General features: G+C 46.3%; 1 protein-coding gene across 1 annotated transcript in view; it reads right to left on the reverse strand.

Moving 5' to 3' along the window:
* nbeal2 (neurobeachin-like 2) overlaps nt 1–17,500 on the reverse strand; it is a 74,685-nt gene that overhangs the window by 25,634 nt on the left and 31,551 nt on the right. The window contains 18 exon segments of the mRNA XM_030783267.1: nt 184–308; nt 775–932; nt 1,280–1,429; nt 2,630–2,944; nt 5,947–6,090; nt 6,740–6,896; nt 8,092–8,267; nt 9,377–10,144; nt 10,359–10,447; nt 11,274–11,433; nt 11,791–11,946; nt 12,707–12,860; nt 13,028–13,130; nt 14,707–14,722; nt 14,724–14,867; nt 15,425–15,558; nt 16,765–16,936; nt 17,222–17,314. Of these exon segments, the coding sequence (XP_030639127.1) occupies nt 184–308; nt 775–932; nt 1,280–1,429; nt 2,630–2,944; nt 5,947–6,090; nt 6,740–6,896; nt 8,092–8,267; nt 9,377–10,144; nt 10,359–10,447; nt 11,274–11,433; nt 11,791–11,946; nt 12,707–12,860; nt 13,028–13,130; nt 14,707–14,722; nt 14,724–14,867; nt 15,425–15,558; nt 16,765–16,936; nt 17,222–17,314 (3,214 nt within the window).

Consider the following 17,500-nt stretch of genomic DNA (forward strand, 5'->3'; position numbering starts at 1 on the left):
GTGTACGTGCATGCAAATATGCGTGTGTGTGTGTGTGTGTGTGTGCGTGTGTCTGTGTGTGTGTCTATGTCTGTGTGTGTGTGTGTGTGTGTGTGTTTGTGTGTGTGTCTGTGTCTGTGTGTGTGTGTGTGTGTGTGTGTTTGTGTGTGTGTCTGTGTGTGTGTGTGTGTGTGTGTGCTGTACCCATGTTATCGCGGGATGCGCTAGCATCACTGTGGGAGTCATAGGAGTAATTGGGAACCAGTTTCAGACGCATCTTTGAGTACGTCTCTGCACTGGACAACTTCCATTTGACCTCTGGCTGCACTCTGCACCGAAAAAACCCCCAAAAACAGCAACATTTTGTTACCAAACACACACACACAAGCATGCACAAGCATCACACACAAACACACACACACACACAAACATGCACAAGCATCACACACACAAGCATCACACACACACGCACACACACAACGCTCACCCTCACACACACACACACACACACAGACACACACACACACACAACGCTCACCCTCACACACAGACACACAGACACACACACACACACACAACGCTCACCCTCAAACACAGACACACACACACACACACACACACACCCTCACACACACACACACACACACACACACACACAAAGCTCACCCTCACACACAGACACACACACACACACACACAACGCTCACCCTCACACACAGACACACACAGACACACACAGACACACACACACACACACACACCCTCACACACACACACACACACACACACTCTGACCTGTTGGCCCAGGCTCGTCTCTCACTGGTCAGTAACCTGCGGAGAGATTTCCAGTGCAGCCACACCACCCCCTGCTGGCTGTTACTGAGCTTCTGTGCACCGTGGTATCGACTGTTTTCAGTCCGCACACGCTTCAAAAACGGGTCCACGACCATCTCCTAAACACACACACACACAAGGCCGCTATACATCTACCACACAGCTACTCCTGAGTTCTTATTTCATTTTTCGACGGGTAAAAATGTCAGCGTTGAGTTCATCTCTGTGACCTCACACAGCTCAGATCAACACTTCTAAACTATTTGAGTTGATCCACCACCACCCTAGGGTCGTGCCAAAGTCAGTTAACGTCAGTTCTGCTGTATCCGCACAAAGCTTTTAACAGCACAGGCTGTCACACAGCGTCTCTGCACGCACGGGAAGCGTGCATGAGGCCTGGCTTTCATCAGCCTCTCTGACTGAGGGTTTGCTCCTCACAGGCCACACACACAACGTTGACCAGTACCTGAAATTTGGCTTTGCAGTCGGCCCGGTCTTTGTCCCGTTTTTGTGCAGTGCTCATGAGGTCATCAAAACACGAGTTCCAAAAATTCGACATCAAGTCATGACTCTTCCCAAACGTGTCCAGCTCATACTGCTTGAGAGTGGGCTCAACCTACACAGTCAGAGACACACACATTCAGAACTATACACATAAATCCACTTAAAACGCACAAAAACACACACTGACACACGCGATTACACACACACACACACACTGATGGCAGATGACTTCTTAATACAACACAGCCTAAACAGGTTGGATTTATTGTTATCTACACACACGCAGAGGGAGGGGGAGAGAGAGAGAGAGAGAGAGAGAGAAATCCCCTCCTGAACAGGCCTGTGAAATGTTTAATCTAAAACCTGGGGTTTGTTTTAACAGAGTAGATGCTAGGGATAAATCGTCCGTCTGTCATCGTTTTGGCCGAAGAAAACCACCTTTCATCTTCCACGGCTGCAAATAAACCAGCGGTCACCATTCCACACTGTGCGTGAGGCTGAGCGGTCAGATTCTTTCACGGTTAAATAAATATCACATTTAACCCAATGAAATACTGACAAATAAAAAAACTACTTAAAATACACAGATCTTTCCGCTGAGGACGGCATTCGATATGTAAAATCCAGCTAATGTTAGCATGTCGAAAACGAGCTGTTACGATCAGTGACCATGGGGAAACTCCCTTAATACAGAGTGCTTCTATCAGCAAGAATCCTCCAGACAAGTTTTAAGGACATTAAACAAACAAACAAAAGAAAAAAACGGCCTGAGAAACAGAATCATCTCTGGGTTGAAAGCGGAGGAATTTCTAACAGCCTCTAACTATTCAGATCATTACATAGATACATAAATACTTTACACGCAGAGACGTCCGTCACGGGTCAAATCAGGGACTCTCCAAACAGTAGTACAGTGGACATATTCCTATGAGTGACTGCAGAAGTAATGTGATCATATGGGTCAGATTACAAGCTTCTCGCATAAACATTTAAACTTATATTATTAACAGACCGAAGATTTGTCATATGAATGTACATTTCTTGGGAGAACAGACAGGGGCATTTGATTGAGGTTACTCTTCTGCACTTCAGCCCATGTAAGTTTTTTTGTGAAATAAATGACCGCTGTCTCTGGGCCGAACCACCTGGAGTTACAGAGTGATTTTGATGAAGTAAAATCTTTTTTAATAAATATCCAGTGACAAGCCCGTGTTAATTAAATCTCACGTTACGTATGACTACTCGTGACTAAGTGGAGTGAGAGGCACCATTGTGGCGGAATGCGGTGGTTATTGGAGGTGGAGGTACTGACGTGGTTCTGGTAGAAGGTTTGCCACTCGATGGTCGGGCAGTAGGCCTGGAGGTCCTTGGCGAAGGAGGTGCTGCCATTGGTCGGGGGAAGATTAGGGAGGAGGGAGTGTAGTTTGACTGGGTCCGCATGCTGATCCAGTAGGGTCCGTACGATGGGAACCAGTGGAACCAGAGTCTCTGTTCCCGCACCGTCTCCTCCCTCTGACGGCCACAGGGGGGCGCCCAAACTCCCCAGCAAGAAACAAACCTCCTCCCAACTCAAACACAACACCGTCTGCAGTAGACTGTGGAGCTTCACACACGCCATCACACACACCTGGCAGAGGAGAGGACACAAGAGGAGGAAGTGCTTTATTTCTAGTAATCCTAGCATGCGTGTCTTTATGGTGGGAGGAAACCGGAGCACCCGCAGGAATCCCACGCAAACACGGGGAGAACATGCAGACTCCACACCACATGTCTGCATGTTTTCCCTGTGTTTGCGTGGGATTCCTCCATGGGGTGTTCCGGAGGATTCGAACCCAGGGACACACGGGGAGTCAGCCAGGATTCAAACCAACGACCTCCTTGGTGTGAGGCAACAGTGCTAACCGCTGAGCCACCATGAAGCCCCAAGGATGTAATTAGAGACAGAACGGAAGGTGAGATGTATAGAGAGGGACAGACAGACAAGGGAAACAAATACATAATTAATATATCATGACTTCTGTGACTTCAGTGAGAAGGCTGTTGGTTATAGATTACCAACAATAATATGACTAACACTTCAACACTTAGTGTGATTTACTCTCCCACATAACCTGCAGCCAGGGTTTAACTACGCAAACTTTCCGTATGTACAACACATGGCTGGCAACCTGAATTTGAACATCGGCACAGATGCCGTTTAAAATACACGACTTTTAAACATTTGAAAATGTCTGAGCACTTATCACCCGTACGTAACCGTTTCTTCCACCCCCTCTGACAGGGTCAAGTAAACATTACAGGCAATGAAACACCCGTCAGGCAACTCTGAACGTGTGGCTCTAATCTGCCGAGCCGTGACGGTTCGCCCTATTCACGCTTTACTTCGTACCTCGGGTGTTTGGCAATGGTTTCGTTCATGACTGGATTGTAAGAAACCTGTACCAAGTCTGTTATTTTAAGGCTCTTCTCATACTTTAAGCCTCTTTTAACAGGACAAGAAGCACGTGACGATAGCGAGACAGACTGCTCTGAAATTTTCACATCAGTGCGGGGCTAGTTAAAATATATAGGTAGAACAAGTTTCCAGTTTGCGAAGAGATTAGATCGACTTTATTTGTTGATGGGGATTCATATATTTAAGTATAATATATTATTCATGAACTGAGTAATGAAAAAAACTATTTGTTGTTATTTAAAGTGTTTACTTGGTTGACAATGTCATTACAGTTGTTATAAAAACCCTTTCAGTTACCGCGTATACGCACCTCACAATAGGCACGGTGTCGCATTAAATATGGAACTACCCGAAATATGCCGGTCGGAGCAAGAGAACTGCTCGTTATAAATACCAAGTATACCTGTACTCGTGTAGTCGAAAATTAAACACCAACGGTGTGGCGTATCTAATCGATTTATATTACAATTGGCTAATCGACTTAGCTAATACTGACTAGATATGCCTTGACGGTACATCTAGCTGCCCTGTCTCAGTGAAGATTTAAAAAACGACAGTGGTGATACAAATTGTATTTTAAGTGTCGATTTGAACAAAACGACTGTTGTACATTTATAGTCTCACTGACTAACGATTATGTGTCTTGTTAGTAGTCTTGTTCGGGCCTCAAAGTTGTTAGCTTCGTTGCTTAGTAACGGAAAACTTGCGATACATTTTGGTCCATATTAATTGTTAAAGCGTCGATTCAGTTGGACGTGTTTTCTGTATCCAGTCTATACTTCACGCGACATCGGCCTCCAATTTTGATTAACACCATTCTCTCTGGTCAAATGCTTAAACAATGTGGAATGTTCTCTTGTACTAGGAATACATAGGCCTGTTGGCGTGGCGTCACATTCGGTAAAAAAGCCCTTACACCCGAGGTGGGGGAAAAAACATCCGCAGGACTACAGAATCGCGGTTTTCAGTTTTGGTGCAAAATCGTTGCACCCCTAATCTGTATTGACATCTGTGGTGAACACCTTTCCCGGCAAAACCCGAACACACAGGAGGTCAAAAACAACAGCATTAATATTTTTTGAGGAAATGCGACGTTTAGAGCATAATAATGTAAAAACAATCTGTTTATAACATGATTCGAAAATGCTGCAGTGTTGGAAATCTAAATGTGCGTATTAGGGTCGGAATGAGCTGGAGATTGTGCGCATGCTTTTAAGGTTATGTGGGCTGACTGTCTTATCAGAAACAGTTGAGTTAGGGAAAAAAATTCTCTCCCTCCCACACACACACACACTGTAGCGAGAGACTGGCACTCACCCCCATCTGACATTTACTGTTTTTCTGTTTTTTCTTTCTTTTTTTTTTTTGGAAGAATGTAGCACTCTGAAGTACACCAGGACTGCTGGAAATGGCCCTGGGTTGAGTTCGTCAGGATCTTAGGCTAACTAATCAGGCCTCTGCCCTTAAAGACGCTTTCTATTATTGGGGGGGGGGGGGGGGGGGGTGGTGTTAGGTGAGTCACTGCGCTGAATGCAGTTTCATGCAGAGAGTGAGTTCTGCGTTTGATCTTGTTTTATGAGATCAGGGTGTGTGTGTGCCTTTTCACCCTGCAACTCATACTGAAAGAAAGAGACATTCGTAAGTGTTACAGCCAGTGAAAAAACACCAGCTGATCTGTGTTTGACTTTGTGTGTGTGTGTGTGTGTGTCTGTATGCATGTGTGTGTGTGTGTGTGTCTGTATGCATGTGTGTGTGTTTGTCTGTGTGAATGTGTTTGTGTGTGTGTGTGTGTGTGTATATGCATGTGTGTGTGTTTGTGTCTCTATGCGTGTGTGTGTGTGTGTGCGTGTGTTTTTGTATGTGTGTGTGTGTGTATATGCATGTGTGTGTGTTTGTGTCTCTATGCGTGTGTGTGTGTCTATGCGTGTGTGTGTGTGTGTGTGTGTCTGTGTGTGTGCGTGCGTGCGTGTGTGTATGCGTGTTTGTGTTTCTATGCGTGTGTGTGTGTCTGTGTGTATGCGTGTGTGTGTGTGTGTGTCTATGCGTGTGTGTGTGTGTGTGTGTTTCTATGCGTGTGTGTGTGTCTGTGTGTATGCGTGTGTGTGTGTGTCTGTGTGTATGCGTGTGTGTGTGTGTCTATGCGTGTGTGTGTGTGTGTGTCTGTGTGTGTGTACCTGAGGATGCTGCTGTTGAATGTATCCACTGATGATACGCAGGCCGATTTGGGCCATCTCTCTGAGCTCTGAGGCCAGGGGAGACCCTGGGGATGGATGCCAAGCCTGCAGTCTGTCCAGCAGAGTCACCACACCCTCAAAGATCTGCCACACACACACATGCATGCGCACGCACACGCACATACACACACACACGCACGCACACACACACACACACATAAATACACACACGCACATACACACACACACGCACACACACACACACACACACATAAATACACACACGCACATACACACACACACGCACATACACACACACACGCACATGCATGCGCACACACACGCACATACACACACACATGCACACACACACATAAATACACACATAAATACACACACATGCATGCACACGCACACGCACACGCACATACACACACACACGCACACGCACATACGCACACACACGCACACACACACACACACACACACACATAAATACACACACGCACATGCATGCGCACGCACACGCACATACACACACACACGCACACACACACATAAATACACACACGCACACACACACACACACACATAAATACACACACGCACATACACACACGCATACACACGCACACACACAGTCAGACATGTGGAGAGACAGTAAAGCTACATTAAGGGTAGATGGGTGTGGTTCTGCAGAGGAATTCACTGCATGCTCTTACAGCTTCCTCTCACTGTACAGCATTCCTCTCCCCCAGTGTGCTGCTACATGTGTCTAAAGATAATACTCTACCTTCTCACTCCATAAGGCTTGATTGTCAGTGCCCTCAGCGAATAGGAAGTCCTGTAGCAGTCGGAGAAGGCGGAGCAGGCTGGGTATGTGGGGTTGTGGTACACCCTGACATTCCCTCAGGTCAGAGAGAGATGACTCCAACATCATCTCCAACAGGCTGTTAATGAACACACACACACACAAATGCACGCACACAAACACAACACACACACACAATCTTGTCACAATATCTCCAGCAAACTGTCAAGACTTGCACAAACACATATATACCTTACACATATACACCTTAAACATAAAACCTTATACATGAAATATTATAAACCTGATTGCAAACAAAGTGAATGCATTTTAGGACTTTAATACTCCACACATGGCAGTAATGCAGTGTGTGAGTTTGTGTGTGTGTGAGAGAGAGAATGGCAGAAACTTCTGCTTTCAGAATGATGGTAGTGTAGTTGTATTGCAGTCAGTGCAGATTTCAGAGGTAGGAAGGAAATGTGTGTGTGTGTGTGTGTGTGTGTGTGTGTATGTGTGTGTGAGTACATGTGTGTATGTGTGTGTCTGTGTCTGCGTCTGTGTGTGTGTGTGTGTGTGTGTGTGTCTGCGTGTGTATGTGTCTGTGTGTGTGTGTGTGTCTGTGTGTGTGTCTGCATGTGTGTGTGTGTGTGTGTCTGCATGTGTCTGTGTGTGTGTGTCTGTGTGTGCGAGAGAGAGAGAGAAAGAGTGAGTGTGAGAAAAGGAACAGCAGAGGTGGAGTTGTGTCACTGCAGATTTCACAGGGTGGAGAACATGTGTGTGTGAAACTGCGGTCAGCAGCAGTTGTTCAGTATGAGACGATCGTCTCTCTCAGACACAGCGGTGCAGTGTGAATGGCTTAACACTGGTGCATAGGTTAATGGACGATGGAAAGTACAATACAGAACACACAATGTGATATAAAGCTGATTTTCACCCTCAGTGTAAACTTAGCCTCTGTATAGATCAAAAGAAAAGGTGAATAAGAGCATGTTCAGATGTCTGTTTCTTTTTTTTGTACTGCCTGGTCTAGCCAGGCTCTGGTGCATGAATGCATGTTGAACTGGTGATTAGGGAATGTATCAGTACTATATTAGTGACCGGTGAATGTACTGGTGTTGTATTGGTGACTGGGAACTGTTGCAGAAGGGCTGTTCTGGTTACATCACAGAGATTAGAACAAAGTGAAATTTATAACAAAGTGTGTGAAGATATCCTCGTCTGTGTAATCAGACGGAGTTACTCCGCGTTTTTTAGAGAAGACAGAGGTATAGAAACTTCTCAGTCCATCAGGTCGAACAGTGTGCTAGTGTGTCTGACACACGGCAGCTGCAGACCTGCGTTTGATGTCGTCAGGGGGGCGGACCAGCTGGCAGGATGAGCCCAGTTTGGTGAGAACGGAGAAGACCTGACCCCTCTCTCGCCACACCACGTCATCTGGACCCTCCATCCCACTCCACAGCACCGAGAACACGATATTAGTCAACAAATTACAAAGCTCCTCCTCGGGAGTCTGCTGGAGGAGAGAGAGAGACAGAGAGAGAGAGAGAGACAGAGAGAGAGAGAGACAGAGAGAGAGAGAGACAGAGAGAGAGAGAGAGAAAGAGACAGAGAGAGAGAGAGAGAGAGAGACAGAGAGAGAGAGACAGAGAGAAAGAGACAGAGAGAGAGAGAGAGAGAGAAGAGAGAGAGAGAGACAGAGAGAGAGAAAGTACTACTGTCAACAAAACAATCTAAAGAAAATGAACATTTATGTCAATCAGAACCCAGTAAACACAAAAGGGAGAAACTGACAGATGGTGGGTTGTGAACTGTAAATAACTGGACTTCTATAGTTCTGTGCTGAATAGATTTATTGTGTTTCGTCTGTCAAATCAATTTGTAATAAAAAGGACTGGCTTGATGTTTTCTCTGTGAAAGGTCTGTTTACACCTCAATTCTCTGCCTCTCTCACCTCTACTGTTTCCATCCACACAAACTCTCAAGATTACATACATACAGCCAGTGGAAAGACTTCAAACCCCCAGCTAGACAGCTGTTTTTAAAATGATAGTGAAAAGATGACAGAGAACTTTCCTTTCAGACCGGTAAACGCTGCTTCTAGAACAATCTGCTGATGAAAGCAGCAAGAAGAGTAAAACAGCCTGGAATGACCATAACGGTGAAAAGCTGAAAAATTGAACAGTCATTTCCCTGAGCTTTGAGCTAGACATATAATCTACTGTGAAAAGTGGAGGGAGGTTTTTCCCCCCCGTGAGTAAGTGAAGAAATGGAGCTGGCTGTTTGGTGTTTCTGCCTTTGGTGTTAAGGACAGACTCATCAGAGTGTGTTAGTCACCCATGACTCAGATGCAGTGGAAGAGTTTCTGAGACTTCAGCTTGCTGTGAACAAGTCCGATCTCAGTTTTCATCGACTTCCGTCATTAACGTTAACATTATAACAAACGCTGTCACAGGCAGTGCAATGAATCAAACCCCTAATTTATCTCAGTCCTTTCAAAGCGCGAACACCATGGTAAAAAGATGAAGAAAGCCTTTCCCGTAAAGAGACCTACAGTGTCATTATTGCCCACCAGGTGTGTGTTAAAGGTGAATGTTTCACTGAGGATGGTGGATGGTGTACCTGTGGGTTGGAATTGTTTGAGATGGTGTCGGCCGTGGGCGGGTCGGTACCGTAGCTGGTGTCGTCCAGAACGTTGGACAGACTGGAGCTCTTTCTGGGCCGGAGACCCGGGAAGGGCCGGCTGTGCTCCAGAGGAGACGGCGTTTGGGGCAGGCTGCCCGCGGGCGTGTGCGTGCCCGTTCCTGCTCCCGTGCCCACCTGATTGCCCCCTCCTCCCCCCTGCGTTCCCAGCTCCAGCTCGAAGGGCGACGAGCCAAATGGTGAGAGCGGGAAGTAAACCCCTCCCTCTTCGCTCTCCTCCTCTTCCTCCTGTAATCGGGGCGAGGGAATGTCCACAGCGTTGGACAGAGAGGAGCAGTGACTGCCCTGCTCCACCGAATCAAAGGATTTGAAGTTGAGGGAACCGCCAAAGTTCTTCAGAGTTCTCCCTCCGGAGACAGCCGTCGGAGGAGACTGGGACAAGTCTGAAAACCCCTCTGAAATGTCTCTCTGCCGCTCCTCTTCCTCCTCCTCCTCTTCCTCTTCCTCACCACGAGAGCCGTAAGGGATGAAGACATCGCCGCGATGCTCTTCTATGATGCTGTCGTCACGGCGCAGTACTGGGCGGGGGCCGGGCCCCAGGGACGAGTGAGGGCTGGTTCCTGATTGGTTGACCACCTGTGACTCCAGGGATTCCTTAATGTAGAGTTTGGTGAGAACGTCCTGCCAGCCTGGCTGACGTGCCAGCTGCTTCACGTAGTCCTCACTAGAGTAGATCAGATGAAACAGCTGCAGAGGGAGAACAAGGGAGACAGAGTCAGTGACAGAGAGAGAAACAAAGCAGGAGAGAGAGGAAGAACCACTTTAGTTCCAAACGAAATGACTGAGTAATTTCCCTCCGGGCTGTCGGGCCCCGTTAAGGGCGTCTAAAACTGTTTGTTTATTTGTTTTGTATCTCTTAATTTCCTCGTTTCATGTCTTTTTTTTTTTTGAGGAGACTGACCTTGCGGCAGACGTCCAGTCGAACAGTGAGGTCGGCACGGTGAGACAGGTAAACCACAGCCAAGAGATCCTTGAAGTTTGGAACAGAGTCTGGAGGCAAAGACACAGCTGAAATCAGTCAAACTAAAGAAGAAGGATCATCTCCACACGACCTGCTTATGCCCCAGTCTAAACACTCAACACCTTTACCTAAAGCCTGTACATCTCCACCCAAAACCACCATACCTGTACCTAAAACCACCATACCTGTACTCAAAACCACCATACCTGTACCCAAAACCACCATACCTGTACCCAAAACCACCATACCTGTACCCAAAACCACCATACCTGTACCCAAAACCACCACACCTGTACCCAAAACCACCATACCTTTACTCAAAACCACCATACCTGTACCCAAAACCACCATACCTGTACCCAAAACCACCATACCCTTACCCAAAACCACCATACCTGTACCCAAAAGCACCATACCTGTACCCAAAACCACCATACCTTTACCCAAAACCACCATACCTGTACCCAAAACCACCACACCTGTACCCAAAACCACCACACCTGTACCCAAAACCACCATACCTGTACCCAAAACCACCATACCTTTACCCAAATTCACCATACCTGTACCCAAAACCACCATACCTTTACCCAAATACACCATACCTGTACCCAAATTCACCATACCTTTACCCAAATCCCAAATATACCATACTTCCAACCAGCTCCATTATATCTCCACCCAACTCCCCGACACCTCCACGCAAATGTTCTACATCTCTGCCCATTGCTTCGATGAAGACCAAGTTTACAGTTTTCCACCTTTTCTATTTTTTAAGCTAACGCTATAACACTGGCTGATTAATTTAATGCCTTTACTCAAATTCTCCAAAAAAAACCCAACCCTGCTGTGTACCTGTGGCGAGGACTTGCTCGTAAAGGCAGCGGATTGTTGTCATGGTGACGGGAGTATCTCCTAGGCAACAGACCAGGCCGAGGTAGCCGGAGTCTTTGAGTTTGACGCGCTGTTTGTTGCGCTCAGACACTCGTTCACTCTTCAGGACTTTGTACAGGACCTGAAATAAAGCAAGATTAAATCATCAAAATACAACACTGACTGAGGATCACACGCACTGACAGCTGTCCAAGAGAACAGCTCCAACACAATCACAACCCAGCAGGTCTTAAAGGAACCCAGATGAACTTCTCAAATGAACAACTCGTACGACTCAAAAGTTTTACAGTGAGAAAAATCAATGTGTGTGTGTGCGTGTTTCTGTGCGTGTGTTGTGAGTGTGTGTGTTTCTGTGTGTGTGTTGTGTGTGTGTTTCTGTGTGTGTATGTGTTGTGTGTGTGTGTGCATGTGCGTGTGCGTGTTTCTGTGCGTGTGTGTATGTGGAGTCAGATGAGCGTTTTTTTTTTCCCATGCTCACCCTGAACACTCTTTCCCGGGCCTCATCTCCAAAGTTGTGTTTGAGCAGAAGACAGTAGAGCTGCTCCACCCCCCACTCCAGTAAGACAGTCAGGGCCAGCTCCCGCGGAGGACTGCTCCTCAACAGGCTGTACAGCACATCCAGCACACTGATCACCTACAGACAGACAGGGGGAGAGGGAGACAGGACAGACAGACAGGGGGAGAGAGAGACAGGACAGAGAGACAGGGGAGAGAGAGGGAGACAGGACAGAGAGACAGGGGAGAGAGAGGGAGACAGGACAGACAGACAGGGGAGAGAGAGGGAGACAGGACAGAGAGACAGGGGAGACAGAGAGAGACAGGAAAGAGAGACGGGGGAGAGAGAGAGAGAGAGAGAGAGAGAGAGAGAGAGAGAGAGAGAGAGAGAGAGAGAGAGAGAGAGAGAGAGACAGGGCACGAGACAGGGAGAGAGAGAGACACGGGACAGAGAGATGGGGGAGAGACCAGGAGTGGAAAAAGGGCAAAAAATGATTTGTTATCAACTAAGGAGAATAGAAATATAAAGAGAAAATTATATAAATAGTTGTGACCTTCATGGTTTAGTGTGAAACCTGCTTTTTGTTTGCAGGCTTATGGGTAAGAGAGATGAATGGAGAACTAAAGACATGAAGAGACTGAGGACAACCAAGCGCTGTGCAGGAAGAAGGAACGATTAGACAAGAAGAGAAGAACTAGAGTGAAGATTTAAAACAAAAACAGAATATTCAGAGGTTTTCCAGTCATGCATCTTTATCCTGGGAGAACAGAACAAAGAGGACTGTGTGTGTGTGTGTGTGTGACTGAGAGAGAGAGAGAAAGAGAGAGAGAGAGAGAGAGAGAGAGAGACAGAGAGAGAGAGAAGGAGAGAGAGAGACAGAGAGAGAGAGAGTGTGAACCTGTTGCTCATCCTGGACCACAGTGGCGTAAGCCAGGACGCTGTGGATCTCCTCTTGAGTGGGATTCTTTAACATGTAATCTTTCATCAGAGAGAACAGGGAAATCTGCACTGTCTGCTTCTCATCAGACAGAGGGCTTCCGTCCTTCTCCGCACTGCAAACACACACACACACACACACATACACACACACACACACACACACAAACAGGGAACATTATGCTCACATAACCAGATCTAAACATTATCATACTGTAGCACATTGTGTTTTTGATCTTTAGAGGAGCCTGCTGGTGAGGAGGTCCATGTGTCAGGTTCTGACCTGTAGTGTGTGCGTACGGAGTCCAGGATATACTGAACTCCATACTTCCTCCGGGTCTTCGGTTTACTCTCTTTGATCACGGACGACAGGTACTGCACGTGACCTACAGCAAAACAACACCATGACTTACGCAGTGAGACTTACAACACAACGAGACTAACACACCATGACTGAGAGACTGGAACTTACAACACACTGAGACGTATACACTGAGACTAACAATGCCATGACTACCACACTAACAATACTGTGACTTGCAAACTGATGGCTTAACTTACAGTCCAAGACATGCAACACCACGACATACACACTGACCCTAACAATGCCAAGACATGCCCATCAATGACATGGTGGCTTATACACTAACAGCATCATGACTTACACACTATCTGACTGTGACTTACACAGTATCTGACTGTGACTTACACACTCCCTGACTGTGACTTACACAGTATCTGACTGTGACTTACACACTCCCTGACTGTGACTTACACAGTATCTGACTGTGACTTACACACTATCTGACTGTGACTTACACAGTATCTGACTGTGACTTACACACTCCCTGACTGTGACTTACACAGTATCTGACTGTGACTTACACACTATCTGACTGTGACTTACACAGTATCTGACTGTGACTTACACACTCCCTGACTGTGACTTACACAGTATCTGACTGTGACTTACACACTCCCTGACTGTGACTTACACACTATCTGACTGTGACTTACACACTATCTGACTGTGACTTACACAGTATCTGACTGTGACTTACACACTCCCTGACTGTGACTTACAGACCAAGATCTCATGGTTTACACATTGTGACTGACGCCCTGAAACACTGCAAGGACAACAGTGAGACTCACACACTCCTTAACACACAGACATAGATATATACACATACACACTCAAATATACCTCTCTCCTCTCAAATATACCTGCATTCATACATTAACCACTGTCTCCTGTCAGATATACCTGCATTCATTCTTTTGCTTAAAGTGAGATACCGTGAAAAGCCCTCTGACAGTACCACACTGGATAGCGTTCCTGTACAGTGTGATGATAACATCTCATATTGGGGACATTTTTTACTGGCCTTTTGTCATTGTCACGTCTATTTAAAGTCAGTGTTTATCTTTCAAAGGTAAAACACAGAGCACTGAGGAAGTCTCACAGACCAGAGCAGGGGGGGACTGTGTGTGTGTGTATGTGTGTGTGTGTGTGTGTGTATGCATTTTTATCTGCGCAATCTGATTTGGAATCCTTCACGATCGAAGGCTTTTGTGTCACCATTTCCACACTATTCGTAACCATTACTCTGATGCTAACAGCCAGAATACTCTGGATCTCTTCCCCATGTGACTTTTCAAGTCTCCTCCTCTGTTTGTCTGGGGCCTTGTAGTGAGACGCTGAGTGTGCTTTTTCTCTGTGTTTTCCTATTGGCTGTTAACTGCTGACCCAATAGACTGTGATCCAGCTGTTATGCAGCGAGAGTGAATTAAGCTTACGTCTGTGATCCAGTAAGTTAACATCTGTGATCCAGTAAATTAACGTCTGTGATCCAGTAAGTTAACATCTTTGATCCAGTAAGCTTACGTCACGTCTGTGATCCAGTAAAACTGACTCTCACAGAGGGATTCACGGACAATCTGTAAGGTTAAAGGTCGTACCGAGACACACGGCGAAAGTGACAGTTGCTCCAGATGCGGAAGTCGAAGAGAAGGTTCTGGTATAACTGGGACAGCAGCGCGCTGTTTCCCTCGCTGGATACCTGCTCCAGCAGAACCTGACACGCCATCAACACACTCATATCCATCATGAAACTCGGCACCTGCAACACACACACATGGACACATGGACACACAGACACACACACACACACACACACACACACAAAACGACATGATTAGACAGAGGGACAGTGTGTGTGTGTGTGTGTGTGTGTGTGTGTGTGTGTGTGTGTGTGTGTTTGTCAGGAACAGTGAGAGAGAAACATGTGGCCAGAGACAGACAATTAAACTGTGTGTTTGGTTTTGAGCAGCTGAGTGTGAAGATGAGAGCCTTGATTTTGTGTATGTGTGTATGCCTGTGTGTGTGTATGTGTGTGTGTCTGTGTGCATGCCTGTGTGTGTGTGTGTGTGTGTGTCTGTGTGCATGCCTGTGTGTGTGTGTGTGTGTGTTTTGTAATTCTGTGGGATTGTTAGCATGTAGGGTTTCCTCACAGGATGCTCCGCCTTGCAGTCATACACAGAAGTCAGACCTCCTGACGCCCTGAACTGAACACACACTTCACTGCAGCATGACTGCCATGTGCACCACACACACACACACACGCACGCTACAGCACATGACATCTGTGTGTGTGTGTGTGTGTGTTTGTGTGTGTACCTTACTAAGCATAGCTCCAATAATATTAGGTCCGTGGCAGTGTAAAAGACTCTCTTGATTGACAGGGTGATTCCGTAGCATGTTCTTAATCATTAGCAGGAAGGCGGCCACACTGTTCCTCTCCAATCGGCACTCTGAACAATATAGCAATCAGCCAATCAAACGCAGCCCCGGCCCACAATCACAGAGATAGACACACAAAAAGAGTGAGAGAGACAGAGGGAAAGAGAGACAGAAAAATGGAGAGTGAGAAATGAGGTGGGAGGGAGAGAGAGAGAGAGAGAGAGAGAGAGAGAGAGAGAGAGAGACAGAGAGAGAGAGAGAGAGAGAGAGAGAGAGAAAGAGCGAGAGAGAGAGAGCGAGAGAGAGAGAGAGACAGAGAGAGAGAGAGAGAGAGAGACAGAGAGAGAGAAAGAGAGAGAGACAAAGAGAGAGAAAGAGAGAGAGAGAGACAGAGACAGAGAGCGAGAGACAGGGAGAGAGAGAGAGAGAGAGACAGAGAGCGAGAGAGAGAGAGAGAGACACGGGTGGCGGGGGGGGAGAAGAGAGACATTAAAGGTCATGAGAACAGATTATTCTGCCCAATCAAATCATTTAGAATAAATAATCACATATAAAGATATACACATATAAAGACATACACACAGCACTGTTCTCCTTACAATCAATAACAGCACTGTGCCTTTTCAGTTTTAAAGTTCAAATTCAGATTATGAATAACCCTAACCCTAACCCAGGTCAACACATTTCAAAGATATTTAGACACAGTTAAGAGACAGAGCCTACACCTACACACAAACACACTGACCCCACTGGCTGGTGTTTTATTAACTCTGCAAGTGTAGTTGTGGACTCTTTAGCACTTAGGTAATCTACACTAACGAGAGTAAATTTTATTATGAGAATGTGCATAATCAGCGCCCCCTTACCAGAAACTGTTATATTATAGGTTTTAACAGAACAAAAACTAGGAACAGAAACTCTTTGAAGCTCTAGAAAATTTTACAGCTGAAAATCACTTACAAACTCGCTATCCCAAATAGCCAAGCCGCATAAACCACTATCCCAAATAACCAAATAACCAATCCGCATTATAAGTGACATGTGACAATAAGTGACATGAGCTGCATAGGTCCACAGTGTGTGTGTGTGTGTGTGTATGTCTGTGTGTGTCTGTGTGTGCGGCTGCATGTGTTCGTGCATGAGTGCGAGTGTGTGTGTCTGTGTGTGCGCACGCATGTATGTGTGTATGTATGTGTGTGTGTGCATATGTGTGTGTATGTATGTGTGTGTGTGCATGTGTGTGTCTGTGTGTGTGTGTGTGTGTGTGTGTTACTGACCAGAGGACTTGCCCAGAGGAAGAAGCATGCCTGCAGGACCACGGGATGAGGTGAGCTCAGGTCCCAGTAGGTCAGAAGTCTCCGGACCACCAGAGTCTGACTGTTCTAATCCACACACCTGTTCCAGTAACGGCAACAGGGCTCCCATCCCCCCTACTGAGTTTAACACATCCTGCAACATACACACACACACACACAGCACAGATACAAACACGCACACACACAAAACACATAAACAAGCACACACAAAACACACACACACACACACACACACACACAGCACAGACACAAACATGCACACACACAAAACACACAAACAAGCGCACACACACACACACACACACACACACACACACACACAAACACATACATACATACACAGCACAGGCACACAGGGTTAGAGACAGCAATAGGGTGTAGGTGTGTGTTTGTGTGTGAGTGGGTGTGTGTGACAAACCTTAACATCCCAGTTGACGACTCTGTGCCCAGTCAGTCTGCCATCGTACTGATGGTTGGGTGACAGGTCCAGACAGATCTGATTTTTAAAGGCCTAAACACAGACAGTGACATCATTAAATGCAGACAGTGACATCATTAAACACAGACAGTGACATCATTAAACACAGACAGTGACATCATTAAACACAGTCAGTGACATCATTAAACACAGACAGTGACATCATTAAACGCAGACAGTGACATCATTAAACACAGTCAGTGACATCATTAAACACAG

The sequence above is a fragment of the Chanos chanos genome, chromosome 8, assembly GCF_902362185.1.
Source record: "Chanos chanos chromosome 8, fChaCha1.1, whole genome shotgun sequence".
Classification (NCBI taxonomy): domain Eukaryota; kingdom Metazoa; phylum Chordata; class Actinopteri; order Gonorynchiformes; family Chanidae; genus Chanos; species Chanos chanos.